The sequence below is a fragment of the Ambystoma mexicanum genome, chromosome 7q (genome assembly GCF_040938575.1).
Source record: "Ambystoma mexicanum isolate Mex_15411 chromosome 7q, UKY_AmexF1_1, whole genome shotgun sequence".
Classification (NCBI taxonomy): Eukaryota; Metazoa; Chordata; class Amphibia; order Caudata; family Ambystomatidae; genus Ambystoma; species Ambystoma mexicanum.
In genome coordinates, this window is record NC_090941.1 from 303,027,848 (window position 1) to 303,043,283 (window position 15,436).

General features: G+C 44.4%; 1 protein-coding gene across 12 annotated transcripts in view; it reads left to right on the top strand.

Annotated features, from left to right (window-relative positions):
- Window positions 1-15,436, top strand: part of MYCBP2 (MYC binding protein 2) — a 3,160,061-nt gene that overhangs the window by 2,265,098 nt on the left and 879,527 nt on the right. For 10 of the 12 annotated variants that reach the window (XM_069639721.1, XM_069639717.1, XM_069639718.1 and 7 more), the window contains one exon: window positions 8,764-8,925. The exons of the other annotated variants lie outside the window; for them this stretch is intronic. In XM_069639721.1, the coding sequence (XP_069495822.1) occupies window positions 8,764-8,925 (162 nt within the window). The remainder of the gene's footprint in view (window positions 1-8,763; window positions 8,926-15,436) is intronic. 12 annotated transcript variants of the gene reach the window in all.

Here is a 15,436-nt window from a genome sequence, read left to right on the forward strand (position 1 = left end):
ACCCACTGAGCTATGTTCCCAGACACTAAATTATCTGAGAGATGATGCAGAGCGCTACAGCATATGTTGCCATGGTAAAATGCCCACGTATGCAGGTCATGAACCCTCATCACATGATGGACTAGAACAAATTCACCATGTTGTCAGACTCTGTATAAAATATGCTCTCTCCACCATGCCCTCGCTCACCTTCTCGATGCCTGTACACATGCATTGATGAATTTGGGTCCACTTAAGCGATAATAAACTGTGATACATTTGTTTGTGACTGGTGTGTCTTCATTTATTTGCAGTAGCCTATATTTGGGACGAACACTGGATAAAGGCCTGTAGACAGAGAACATTGCCCTTTAATACGGCCATATCTGACACAATTGGCACAAACCATGTTCCACACCAGCCATGGATGTCAATCTGAGCAAAAAATATAAGCCAGCCAGAGGAGATTTGCCCTTCTTATGGACAGAGAGCTCAAGATGCCTACCGCTCTAGCGAAGAAGATTGTTGCCTCAGAGAGCATGGCTCTGTAGGCAATCAATGCCAACTGTGCCTTCGCAAAATATTCTCACATAATATGGAGAACAACAGCTCAGGCGGCTGATCATCTCCCAGCAGGGGAGGTGAGAGGTCGCTTTTTAGATATGGTCAATGATGGCTAAGAGGTGGCCTGTCAGGCTCTGCAGGAGGGTCTCAACACTGCTAACTGTATAGGCTGTGCCATAGGACCGTCCACAGTACTGAGATGGGCAGCGTACCTCCACAGCTCATGTTTCTCGTCCAATGTTCAAGCCAAGCTTCTGGACACAGCATTTGACGGTGAACATCTATTTTGTCCGAAAGCAGAACATTCACAAAAAATGTAAGGAGTCAAAATTGGCTGAACATTCTTTAGGGCTAGTAGTGCAAGAGCCTGCCAAACAGTCTCTAGAAGCAGGGGCTACAGGTGGTGCATTCCTTATTGAAGGAAAGCACAGCTGCCGCAGGCCAAGCAGGGCTAGAGGCGTTTCTCAAGCCCTGGACGGGCAGAGGGTCCTCTAAGGGCCAGCAGACCTAAGACATGGTGACGCCTGCTAACCTGCTTCGAGTTCCCTCCCACATGTTTCACTGGTTGGAGGGGAGGATATCGAAGTACTGTAACAGCTAGCTAGAAAGAGATGACATCAGACGCCTGGGCCTTGCAGCTCATCGGATGGGGGATTCTGTTTTTCTTAAAAAGGCCTCCAGACAGCCACCCTGACCCTCCCCAGCCAGTAGTATCTGCAGGAAGAACTGGGAGCCCTGCTGTTAAAGGATGCAGTGGAAGAGATACCATCCGAGGAGAGCGGATTGTGCTGGTATTCTCACAATTTTCTAGTACACAAGAAAGAAAGAGGTCTCGGTCCCATCCTGGACCTCAGGACCTTGAACAAGTTCCTGAGAAAGAACAATTCAAGATGGTGCAGTTGAACGAAATTCTCAAGACTCTACAGCTCCAGGACTGGTTGGTGTCTATGGATCTTGAGGATGCTTATTTTCATGTGCCGATCCATTGAAAGCCTAGGCGGTTCCTCAGATTCGTCATCGGGGATACTCGCCATCAGTTCAGAGTGCCCCCTTTTGGCTTAATCGCAGCGCCCAGGACTTTCACGAAGCTGATGGCAGTGGTGGCAGCTCAACTCAGGAGATCCTGCTTCCACATATTCCCTTACCTGCACGACTGGTAAACTACTCAGAAACTATTGACATAATGAAAAACAAATGTACTAATGGAGGGGACACAGCTTGCTTTACAGATCGCCCGGATAATGTCATAGGTGATAAACTGTATGTAGACCATCCGGAGACAACATTGGGTGTAAACACCCTCTCAGAAGAAATGAAGCATAAGGGTTGAACGGATAATAGTGCGGATGGGAGTAAAGAGACATATCAGCTGTTCCTCAAAACCTCCCATAACCATATACCATCCCCAAAACCTAGTCAAAAGCCTTCAGTAAAAGAATCTGGATTCTGTTTGTAAATCTACAAATAAGATGAAGGAAAGTCAATCTACCTCAATAATTGTAATGCAACCACCAGAAGCATCATATGAACCTACAAGTGGCACATTAGAAAATCAGTCTCAATCTAAGTGTATTAATATTGATGCAGGTAATGCAAAGGTATCAGACAACTCCCAAAAAGAGTCACAAATGCGCCCAAATACCTTTTTAGAGGTATTTAATGGACAAATAGGTAACTCTTAATCATTGCCCATAGCAACTTGTGATGAAAGAAGCCAAGCTCAAGAAAATGGTACCCACTTAAGTTCATGTGTTGCTAGCTGGAGCGCTATATTAGCTGATGGTTTAGATATTGATCAATTTACATTGGAATGTCTTATTAAACCTACTATTGAACAAACATTATTAAAGTATCCAATCCCTAAGCAGCCAATCAGGGACTTGGAAGCTATAAAATCTAATGCCGAGTCCACTAGCACTGTAACCCAAATAGAGCAAACCTTGTTACAGCACCAAAAACCAAAGCGGCCAGTAAAGGGCTCGGAAATTACTAGCACTGCAACTCAAATCTTTCGTGTTCCGGGAACGATGGAGCCTCAGAAAGCGGTGAAACCCTCGGAATCTGAAAAACATAGTGATAAGGTTCCACTAGCACGGCAAGTGACATATACTATTCCTACCGACTTTTCTATGAAACCAATTTCTAAATCAACAACGGAAGATCTGAAGAGAATTCAGTGGCGTAAGCCAATATTCACAGCCAGTCCTAGTAGTTTACTATCTTTCTTATTTGATTATGGGAGTCCACCCTCTTTACATAGAAGCTGGGTACTATCACTATTTAAAGAGATACCGAATCTGAGACTCCTGACTTCTGCAGATCTAAAGTTAGTTGATTTTATCCATCCAGAGCAGTATGACTTTGTACGTATTGTTTTTCACTCTTTAACTGTTCACGATTTGGTAATTAAAGACGATGGCATTCAATAGGCTGGGTTGAAGATTTTAATCTCTCTCTAAAAACAAATCAGGGAATTGAATGGATTGAAAACAAGAGACGACTGGACCGACAGGGATGAAAAGTATAGTCAGAATTATGTGAAACAAGAATATGTTCAACCTGACAACGGGTGAGATCATTTGAGTAAAATTGCCCCTTTGCATAACCAATGGAATCCTCTAAAACGAGACGATGTTCAATTTTGGACGTAGCTAGCATCATCCTTAAGGGACTCAATTGCCCAGTTTAAAAATCTAAGGCCTGATCTTTGGTACCAGCAATGATATATTGTTGGTTTCTTGGAAGAAAGGCGTCAGATATTTAATTGTGTACATTTTCCTGCTTACGTAGAAAGAACGATTAGGAGATCAATCAAAGTAAAGACGGGTCTGGCACGTAGAATTATCCACACTCATGTATTTGATCATCTCGTAAACTCACACAAGAATTTGTGTAACAAAGAGATTTGAAGAATCAGAAATCTCCCGATTGACTGGGTGGAGAAGGCAGTACGAATTAGTAAGGAAAAATTGAATTTGAAAAATTGTATTAAAGCCCATCGATATGCAATGCTACAAGCAGATAATGAGGCTATGTTGTGTGCACTCAAAGAAGGGTCGGCACATCAATTCTGGAAGTTAATAAATGACATTGAGTCTCTTCAACTGGTGACCCAAGCAAACTGTGTTCCAGAAGAAGCATGGGTGGGTTACTTTGGGAACATATATGCCGCAAAACACGCACCCTCTGCCATATTATTCGAGCTAAATACACGGGTATGGAGATGTCATTTTTCAATTGCGGAAATAGAGACACAAATTCAAAAATCTAATCCATCAAGGGCTTTGGGTCCAAATGGCTTGGCCAAAATTTATTCTTAAGGGAAACCCTGATATGCGGGCCTTACATATGTTGTTCTCTGACATTACCATCACAAAGAGGGTGAGAAAAAGGGTGAGAGAAGCGACCCTAAAAAGTATCGCCCGATAGCGATCATGGATGCTGACTCCAAGATCTTCGCAGGGCTGGTTTTAAATCTTATGGACGAATGGTCAGAGAAACATTATATATTTTCGTATAAGCAATTCGGATTCAGAAAGCAAATGGGTACTGAATTGGGAGGTTTGATGTTTTCACTATTACAAGAAAATTCCTGGAAAAAAATGCTTTATGTTGCTACTATAGATCTTTCACAAGCCTTCGACCAGGTCGACAGAGTTCTTTTATGGTCGAAGCTGCTACTGTTAGGAATGCCTTGGTATATTTTATCGATTGTAATTCACTTGCACGAGGGAGCTCTGATTCAGGTACGCTTAAATGGGAGAGGTAAAATCTCAGTCCCTATTAGAACAATGAATGGCCTGCGCCAAGGCTGTATTTTTGGCCCTACCCTATTCACTCTTTTTGTATCCGACGCAGGGAAACCTCTAGACCTTGCATCATTTATTTCTCCCCAAATTGAAGGGGTGAAATTAAACTGGTGCACTTAAGTAGATGATTTCTTATTAATCGCTAAAACTCAAATATGTCTGCAGCGTTTGATAAATGCTTTTAAACACTATATTGACCTAAACGGGCTAAGCATAAACAAGATGAAATCCATGATCCTAATATTGGGATCTAAAAAAAACATCAGCATTCAATTGATACCTAAACAATCATAAATTGATAATTAGAAACACATTAGAGTATTTAGGCTACCCTGTTTTTACAAACTTTAAAAAATGTGCTTACCTGAATGTGTTGGAAGAATGCACTGTTTCACTCACTATACAAATGAAAAGAATTAAAAAAATGTATTGCAGATATTCGATGCAGGGACTTCTGTTTTTATAAATTGAAAGTCATCCCTAAACTGAGTTACGGTCTCAAGCTTTTTCCATTAGGTACACAGTATGGTTTCAGTAGGATGGAAGCAAAAATATGGAGAAGTTTATTATATTGTCTTCCAAAATGTATTCCGCTTCCGGTGCTTAGGTATGAGTTAGGCCTCCTGTCTCTTAAGTATTGCTGAATGGAAAAAATAGCACTTTTCAGAAAATTGATTCTTGCACCAGGTACCAATTCATATGCGGCATTGGGAACAAAATTGAGAGCTGGAAATACAAACTCTCATTTGCTCATATCGATGTATGAATGTTGTCGACTATCATTGAACAGAATTGGTGTGGAGATGGAACTCTTGATCACAAATCCAATAAAAGTAAAACATCTACTACAATACTCGGACTGAGTGGAAACTGACTCGAAATTAATAATCTCCTCGGTGTATGGGCATTTGGTTTCAAATTGGAAGAACATGTGATCTCTGGAACCATATCTTAATTGGTTTCCTGATAGGAAGTGGAGGAATCTTGTTATGCGATTCCGATTTAATGTGTTGCTAACAGGGGAAATTTTGGAAATTAGAGACCCTTCTGGGGGCGGGCATGTGCCTTGTCGATTCTGTAAGAGTTTAACCATAAAGGAAACTGTCAGGCACCCATTAATCGATTGTGAATCTCTTTCCAAAAAACAATTAGAATATTTTGGTAAATTTCTGTGTAACGCAGAGAAAGTGCTTCTTGAAATAATTTGGTGGAATATGCTACATGGGAAATCTGTATCTTTTGGAAATGGCAATAGTGCGATTTCTATCTAAAGTCTGTGGTTTGGTGGATATTGAATGATTTAACGCAATGAAATTGGTATCTGAATCTTTATGTTAAATGTATGGTCTGACGGTTATTGAAAGTAATGAATTGTAAAGACATGGAAATATTTAAAAATTTTTATGTTAAGTGATAACAAATTGTAATTGGATTCGAACATTTTACAATCTTTGTAAATGTTTTTTTCGAAAAGCCATAAACAAATAGAAAAATATATATATCATTGTTAAATGGCCAAGCATGCTTCATCTGTATCACTCTGTTAAAACATTGGGGAGTGTGTGTGTTTGTGTTATATATATATTTCTGAGGCTTGTGGAATCTGCTTAGATCACATGCTGTGCATAGGCCGACATCTAGTGGAAGCTGCGGAGTATTACAGTTTGTTTTTCGAAACTCGAAAATGGGCGTCGACACAGGCGTGCCAGTAATACTATCCCTAGTGTGACGTCCACCGTACCCAAGATCCCTCACGCGTCTGGGATCCTCAGATTGTTTTTTTCCGCCATACTGGTCGGAAGCATCTTGCGGAGTCCCCTGGCCTTAGCCATACTTTTGCTAATTATAGAAGTTTAAAATTATTTACTGACATCCTTCCCCACCCCAACGTCGACACTCGACGACGGCTGGAGAAGACATCGACCGTCGGCTGCTGCACGACGGATCTGGGCCTCGGAAGGCCGCTGGCCTCGGCCCGGGCCTAGTAGGCCGCTGGCCTCGGCCCTGCAAGTAGGGAGAGTGGGGGGTGGTACATACTCTTCACTCTTGGTATATAGGTACACCTTATATATTTCCTACACTTACCAGCCCGCTTCCTCAAGGTGCGTATGGAGGGTACCCCTTTCCAATTCTGCCCCAAGTGCAACCGCAAATACCCTTGGGTCGACAGGCACGCCACGTGCAATCTCTGCTTGCCGAGGGACCACCCCGAAGCGAACTGCAGAGCGTGTAGTAGGTTTAAGCCTAAGACACTTAAGGACCGTTCGACAAAGCGTTGGGCCCACCACGCCAGGCAGGCGGCCATGGCAGCGGAGGGCGCCTTCAGCGATGGCAGCGACGCCGTACTTTCGGACGGCGAGGGCATTACGGCGTCGAAAGACTGCCGAACGCAGGTCCCCGACCTCGGAAGGTTGTCCGGCAGGGCGGCTATGGGGAATACCCCCGGCGACGCAAGCGCTACACACCCTACACACACTAAGCACACTAAGTCCAACCGAACCTCGACGACGTCGACTTCTCGGAAAGAGGCACAAGTAGAACGGTCCGACTCGGTGTCCTCTGGGCGCTCTCGATCGAGATCGCCTCATGACGCAAGGCAATCATCCACTCTTGCCAAGAGTGCCTCGCTCCCTAGATTAACGGAAGTTCGATCGTCGGAAGACGAAGACGACTTCCACCCCCAGGCCGCGCTCCAGGAGACCGAGGCCGCAGTTAACACCAGCGAGGCCCCACGCTCGAAACAAGATACCTCTCCAGACCCTCGACGCCAGGCGTCGAAAGTCTCTGGGGCCTCCAAGGGGCAGGGAAAACATTTTGTGAATCTAAGCAGATACAAGCATCAGAAATACGATTACGGTGAGTAATGTATCCCATATATATATATATCAGGTTCCACAGCGACCCTTTTCACCGACCTGTTGGTGGCCAATCACATGAGGTTGGAAGTCAAGAGGGTCTGATTGAGGCCATATGGTGGGTCAAAATATGGGACATTCTGGTGGCAGAAAAGGTGACGGCTATCATGGGGAATCTACTGCATCGGTTCCTGGGCATATAGTACCCAATACTTTTTTTAAAACATTTTTTATTATGTTTTGTAAACAAATGGACCAAGACCAGTCAGTACAGGTAATCACATACACTCCCACATATCCTAAACCCCCCCACCCACCAACTGATGCATAGGTACACACACCCCAGCTTGAGCAAGCTTCCTCGTATGCTTTTCCATTTGAATCATCCCCTTTGCTTTCTATCTTTTAATATCACCCCTGCACACCTATGCCGTGAGATACCAAGTCTCTTCTCAGCGGACACATAGTAATACGTCTCATGTAAATCTGTTCATGGGGGCTTCAGATCCGGTGTGGAAGCCAGCTCGTTCAATAATTGTCCCCATTGCATTTCTGCACCTCTCTTCCTCTGTGTGCCTCTCTTTCTTCAGATTTTAGACCTCCTCCAAGCCCCATCGCTGTACATCCAAGAGCCACTGCCTTTTTGATGGGCGATTCGTCGCTTAGCTAGAATAATCATAAATTGCGCTATTCTATTCTGTGTTTTCTCTTCTTCCCCAACAGTACCCCCAGAGGCAAACCACAGGTGTGCGTGTATAGGTAGTGAGGCACCCCACCACCTCCTCCCAATATCCGACTGATCGGACCCTCCCAACTCATATGCCAGAAGACAGCGGAACCTGCCTTCCATCGTGGACATTCATGTGAGGTTGATGGATTTATCATGTGTAATTTTGCTGACGCCAAATATACTCAAAGTAATTGAATCGAATCAATTGAATGGTCCCCAATACTTAACTTTGAAAAGGATTACCCAGCACTGACACACACGCCCATTCTTCTCAACACCTTTGCCCTAAAATAAAGAACTGAAGAGGGGGCACATGAGATTGGAAGAGATGTGACCAATGGGATGGAAAACTGGATTGGAAGGGTTTTTTCTGGGATATTCAGAGAATTGCTAGATTGTTGTAATGTCGATGGTAACAGAAAATTGTGATTAAGATACTGTGATGCTGCATTTGGAAAAGTATTTAATAAAAGTTGTAAAAAAAAACCAAAAATATATATATAAATACTGAACCGTTTTTCAAATGGGCTAGATAAGCTACTCTTCTATTCTGATCGTTGAATTGCAAGTCTCCCTAGTTGAGAGATCTGAGTGAACCGAGACATTTACTGTGTCTGGAAAACTGGATTGTTTGGGTGCTTAGTTAAATTAAAACATAGATAGTTTCATGTATGCTTTAGCTCCTGGAATTATTCATCAAAGTGCTTATAATGTTAGTCTTTGAGTCCTGTTTCTGACTGTGCCTCACCTGACACCATTTTCTCTGCCATAATATTTGATTAGAAAGAATGCCAGGTTTTAGTGTTAACTGTTTTGCCCATTGCAGGTGATCAGCTGAATGGCGTGCTGAATTATGTTCAGTCACGGCCTAATGTCCCAGCTCCTTCCATCTGTGATCAAGCTGCAAAATCTTGTTCTTCCCTAGCTCACAGCCCATTTGTGTTTGGACAGCCCCTTTCCTTCCAGCAGTCTCAGCAATTGCTTCGGAGTAAGTCTGTCAGCCTTTCCTGTCTCCTCATCCGTCCATTTCTAAAGCTTTGCCATTTCTGTTGCTTATCGGTTCTTGCTCATTCACCCATCTGTGCAATTCAGTTATTTTCTAGTGTGCTGTATATGTACCTTGACGCATAACCCTTAAACAGTTCTCCATCATGCATGTTTCTAGGCGTGCTTGCATGTGTGAAATCACAAATCTATCTTTGCAGTCTCATAGATCACACAATCTCTTTGGCTTCATTGCTCTTAGTTCGGGTTTGAGTCTCTCAGACAGAAGGAGAACTTGCATTAATGGAGCCACCGCCTTTTTATCAGCTTGTTATGCCAGAATGAAAAGCCAAATATGAATTGTTTACTGTAGAGAAAGTTTTTCACGTGTCTTAAAATGTTTTTTTTCTGTCTGGCTAAGGCACTCTCTGTCTCGCATAGTTCTAAAGAACATGCAGCTCCTTAGACGGGCCTCCATTTGCTTTTCAGAAGTTTCCACCTGGACAATAGAATTACATATTTTGCTAAAAGTAGGTCTCAATATTTATTCTGTTTTCATCTTTCCATACCAAAGTCGGAAATGTAAATAAGGTCCTTCTTTTTAGTGAAAGCCAACTGCAGACTTGCCAAATTTAGTTTGAGGTGGTCTTTTAGTGCTTTCCTAGTATTCAATTAAATAATGTAGTCTAGGGATGCTGAACCTTTGTTAGATGTCTCTTCAGAAAAACAGATTTATATCTGGATGACCATATAGGTTTGTCTTTTGAGGGAATGCGCTTCATCTTCCTCATACTTGAGTAGTTCAGGCGATCCCATGCTTTGTTTTTAATTTCCCAACAAAACCTATATATTATTTGCCTTTTTGCTGTCAACGGATGGGTTAGTAGCCCTGCTGGGTTTTTTTAATGGTAGTTGACAATTTGCAGAAATAATATCAGATTTCAGCCATTTTGTGAGGCATTTTATTAGAGCCTTTCTAAACCACTATTTTTGTATGCAAGGCTTTTAAGTGTTTTTCTTGTCATAGACTGATATTAATCTTAGCAAAACAAGTGTGCATCAGTACAAATTATTTTTGTATGGTTATTTTTGCCATGTGACTCTGAGAAGCGCCTTGTAGGATAGTGAAACATCCCCGAAATAGAGCTTACATAGTGAGAAAAAGTCTTCTACTGGGGATGAAAGAAATCTTTTCCTCTGTCCCCTCAGGTCTGAGTGACTTTGGTATCGAAAGGCAGTCCATTTGTAGCTCCGACACTGAATCGTCAAGTTCACAAATGTTTGATGCTCAAAAGACAGACCACCACTGTTTTGATGCATAAAAAAGCAAGGCTCACAGCTTCAATAGCTAAAACACCACTCTACAAATGTCTGCAGCGACAAGGAATAATGAGGCACATGCTCTTCTTATATTCACATTAGAAGATTTTGAATTCTTAGGGAATTCCATGGAAACTGTCACGCTTGTAGAGAAAGGGCAGAAACCTACTAATTTCAGCCCTGATTTAGTGTCATTTTTACTTACCCAAACAACTCCGGAATTGCCTACTTAACACATTACATTTGGTTGCTATATATAAATCTAATGACTTACATGATGACAGTCACATGCTACTAGATCTATTAGAGGATCCTCTTTGAAATTAAATGGGTCCAGCAGGACGTTACTACTTTTGTATTTTGCATAACTTTTATTTAGTACTTGTGAGTAAATGATATGTAAGCAAGGTCAAGGGCTATCTGGTGGCCTTATCCCTGGTTAAGAGGTCACTGAGTCAAGGTTCTTTCTTTTCTATTCCAGTGATGGCCCAGTTACTGAAAGACCTTGTAACAATTCCTTTTGTTCTGGCCTGAGATTAGTTGTTACTTTTATGTCAGCTCCATTTGAACCCTTGCATTCCACATCCATTGTGCTTACTATGAAAAGTGACATTTTAGTGGCCATTACATCGGCAAGACACGTTCGAGAACTCCACAGACATTTCTTTAAGCTGCTGTTCTTGAGGTTTTTCAGAGAACAAGTCTCACTGAAATTCCATCCAATGTTCTTATGTAAAGTGGTCTCAGAATTCCACATATCTCCTGGCATAGAGTTACCAGTGTTATACTCACCGCCTCATGCTTCAAAAGAAGAGGAGAGACTACATAGGCACGACCCGAAGAGGGCACTGAGCTGCTATGTGGCAGGACAACAGATTTCAGACAAGACGACTAGTTATTTGTTGCCTTTTTGCAGTCGAGGAAGGGACTGGCGATGATGAAACAAGCAGTAGCCCACTGGAGTACTATGAAAAGGCGGGGATGAAAATGTCTTCAGGGATTACAGTGCATTCCACTAAGGGTGTGGTGACTTCCTCTGCACTGCAAAGGGGAGTGCTAGTGAAGGAGATTTGCCGGACCCCGACTTGGTCATCTCTTCATCCCTTCATACATTTATGAAGCACTACAACATTGATGTGGGCCGTGGGACTGACACCCAGTTTGAGAGCGGTTTTGCAGAGCTTTCTGGTTCAGGCTTTCATCTCGCCACCTAGTGCTGTACTGCTTTGGGAGTCTTATCAACATGAGGAATCTGCCGGAGAATGCAATACATTGAAGGAGAAATTACTTGCAGGTAATGTTCTTTCTATGGATTCTTCTCCTCGAGATTTCTCATTGCCCTCCCAACCTGCCCTGCAATGAAAGTGTTTTTGACTTTGTTCTCAGTATATCCCTTTCTTGTGGGGTGACTATCAAAGAGTAGGCAATGCTTTGCATTTAAAAAACAAAACAAAAACAGTTGCATTCATTGTAATACTGTCACCCATTGGTTCTTCAGTAGTTGTCTGTTCACCAAAAAAACCACACACAAATCATTTTTACATTTTTCATTGATTGTAGCCTGTTATGGATTCCTTCCCACAGCTGCTTAGCACAGGGGAGTGGGGGAATGTGGGGAACGGATGTACGGGGTATAATGAAGTGATTTATGAATCGCCAACGTCACGTCTGCAGTTGAGGAGTGGTGCAGTCGAGGGACGACGCTGAGCTGCACTACGCCCCATGTCAAAATATTTTGAGCCGGTGAGGCTGGTTGGGATATCTATCAAGATGAGGAATTTGTGGGAGAAAAATCCATAGAAAGTACATTACCTTTTGCTGATCTGTCTTTTACTACAGTAAAGAGCCTGGGAAGGCAACCTGTGAACTTGGTTTGTGTTGCGGAGAAAACAAAGATCGAACTGAATATATGCCTAAACGGGTAAAAACTAGATGTCTGTAACAGATTTGACTATCTAGGTCTAAGTTTCAATTCCAACTTGACCTGGGAGAACCACATAGCCTAAACAGTGTCAAAAATCAGACCGATCTTGGGGGTATATTGAGATTTGCCACTAAGCATCATTCTACTGAGCACATGCTGATTGTTTAGAGAGGGAAAGCTATATGGGCTGGGACATATGGCTGTGAAATATAGGGTTATACCAATCCTGCCTGCCTACAGACGACTGAAAACGATTTCCTAAGAAGACTGCTGTATGTTCCACAATCTGCTTTGGTTTACACCACCCATCTGTAGACTGGAACTACGTATACGAAGGACACCATTCGTGTCAGATCAATTTCATTCTGGCAATGTCTCTGGTTGGAGAATGAGCAGAACCTAACGAAGGCTTTGGTAATGTATTTACTGTCATTAAATAAATGGTTGGAGTTCGATGGGCTGGCTCACTTACATCAAGTCTACTCTACATATGCTAGGTTTGGGAACTTGCTTTACCCATCATGAGCTCCTGGTGGGGCTATCTAAAAGGACCCTAAATCTAAGGTTGTGCAGTTCTTGGCAGAAAATAGGGAAGTTGAACTGGCAGCTAGTTTACAGGTCAGAGCATGTCTCCCTTTTGCACCGGAGACAGGACTGCCGGGGTTATCTCACCTTTGTGACCAATCAATATCATAAGAATCTGTTAACCAGAACAAGGCTAAAAGTTCTGCCATTGACAGTTTGGATGTGTGGAATAGCCTAAGATGTGTCTGTGGGGCCAGTGAAGATCTGGTACACTTAATTCTGTTCTGCCCCACCTATGGAGACATCAGGAAGTGTTGGCTGATGCATACTCCTAAGTCCCGTCCCCTTTCCTCCATACTGCATGGGCGTCCCTCGCTATGGATGGGAGACTGAACCTTTTTCACCAGAAAAAAACATCTTCCCCTTTAAATTTAGAGGCGTGCCCACCGGTGCCACTCCTCAGTCCCCATTGACGTGTTGACGGAATCTACTTGAGCGCAATGCACCGCCCGAGGGAGTCCAACATGGAGGCGGACAGACTCAGCAGACTGGGAGCGGACAATTACGAATGGCAATTGAATGATCAGTTCCTGCTGGGGATCTTCAGCAGATGGGAGCATCCTCAGGTGGATCTTTTCGCCACCTGGTACAACAAGAAGTGCCCGCTGTTTGCGTTTTGGCAGGGACAGGGCCCAGGCTCCCTGGGCGACACCTTGCAGATTCAGTGGACAGCATGACAGTAATGCATTTCCTCCCACTCCCCTGGTCCACAGGATGATCTGCAAGATAAGAGAAACGTGTCACCTCAGCATCATTCTGATAGCTCCTTGGTGGCCAGCGAGACCATGGTTCTCAAAGCTGCTCACTCTGGGACAAGACTCCCATTCACCTACCATTGGGCCCAGCTCACATTCTATTGCAGCAGGGAGGCAGGGTCACTTCCTCCCACCCCCCGCCCGCCCGCAGAAGTTAGCCCTCGCAGCGTGCTTCCTGACTAGGTCACACTAAAGCTTCTGCGGCTGTCACAGGCTAACCTAGACATTCAGGGCGCTAGGAGCCAGTACAAAAGCAAATGGACTAGGTTTTGCCACTGGGCGGATTCTAAGGAGATTGAGACGCTTACTTGCACGTTGGCCAGCGTGCTATCCTTCTCTGCACACCTCACACACTCAGGAGTGCAAATAGAGACATGCCGTACCTACCTGGCCGCCATTGGATCCTACCGGAACTCGGAGGAAGACGTTTTCTCTATCACCAAGCCGGTGGTTAAGCGACATCTGGCGGGCCTCACCAGGCTCTACCCGCCTATCATCAAGAAACCACACCCAGTGTGGGACCTCAATGTAGTGTTGGGTGCCCTGGCACTCAAATCTTTCGAACCAATGGCGTCCGCGGACATGGGGCTGGTCACCATTAAAACAGCTCTCTCAGTGGGTCATGCGTCTGCCCGTAGGGTTAGCGAAATCCAGGCACTGGTGGCTTCAGAACTGTACACTACTTTTCAGAGATTTAGTGGTCCTGAGAACACATCCCACGTTCTTACCTAAAGTTGTCTCTTCTTTCCATCTAAATGAGGAGATAGTGTTACCTACTTTCTTTGCGGATCCTAAGGACGATGCTCAAAGGGTCTTGCACTGTCTGGATGTCCAGCGCGCTCTGCAATTCTATCTGGACAGGACGAAGAGATTCCACAAGTCGGACAATCTTTGTGACCTTTGGTGGGGGAGGAGGGGGTCAAGGCCGGTTATTAGGCTTCCAAGGCCTCTATAGCAAGGTGGATGGTTTCGGCCATCAAGGAGGCCTATGAGGGGCAGCACACACCACTTTCAGCGAACATGCATGCCCATGCTGTCAGAGCCCACGCCACATTGGTCGCATTCCAGAGACACGTTCCGTGGCAGGCCATCAGCAGGGCGGCCACCTGGGCCACCCCATCGGCATTCTGCAAGCATTGTTAGGGGGCCGGCTCTAGGTCAGACGCGGCTTTCGGACAGAAGGTACTAAGGAACTTGTTTTCTTAAGGAGGGTCACATCTCCAACCTGATATGATATGGCATTTATAACACGCCTATACACAAGTGTTTCAAGGTGTGACGATGCAAGGGAGGGGGAACAGAGGGAAGACAGAGACAGCAATCTTACTAGGCCAGGCGACATTGAGAACGCACAAGTGCAGTGGAGGGGGGAAAGGGAAAGTGTGGGGGGGAGCAGGGAAGGGGGCAGTGCAGTACATAGGATCAACAGTAATAAATAAATAGAATAAATAAAACAATAAGTAAAAGTGCTGCCAGCTAGTGGCAAGTGCAAGTGTGACTGCAAACATCAGTGTCAATAGCTGGTGGGGCCTGTATGGATACAGAAACAGCCCCCAAGTGCAGAGGTTGCCCAGGAGGCATTGCAGGTGTGCAGCTGGCGGGGGAGGGGACCTGGGCCCCAGATCAGATGGTAGCCAGGTGACCAGCACAGTTTCAGTCAGGAGTTCAGCAGGGGAGAGGAGGAGAGAAAGAAGCAAAGAGGAAGGTCTTGGGGTGCTTCCGGGTTCCAGAGATGGTTCAGAGAGGCAGGGAGGCTGTTCCAGAGGGAGACCTCAGCCGAAGAAAGAGATCTACCACCAACTCGTTGCTTGGCGAAGGGACTGACCCTGAGGGAGTTGGAGGCGGATGAGCGAAGAGCTCGAGAGGGAAGATCTTTAGGAAGAGAGAGTTGAAGGTATTGAGGCCCCAGGCCCCAGAAGGCCTTGTGGACA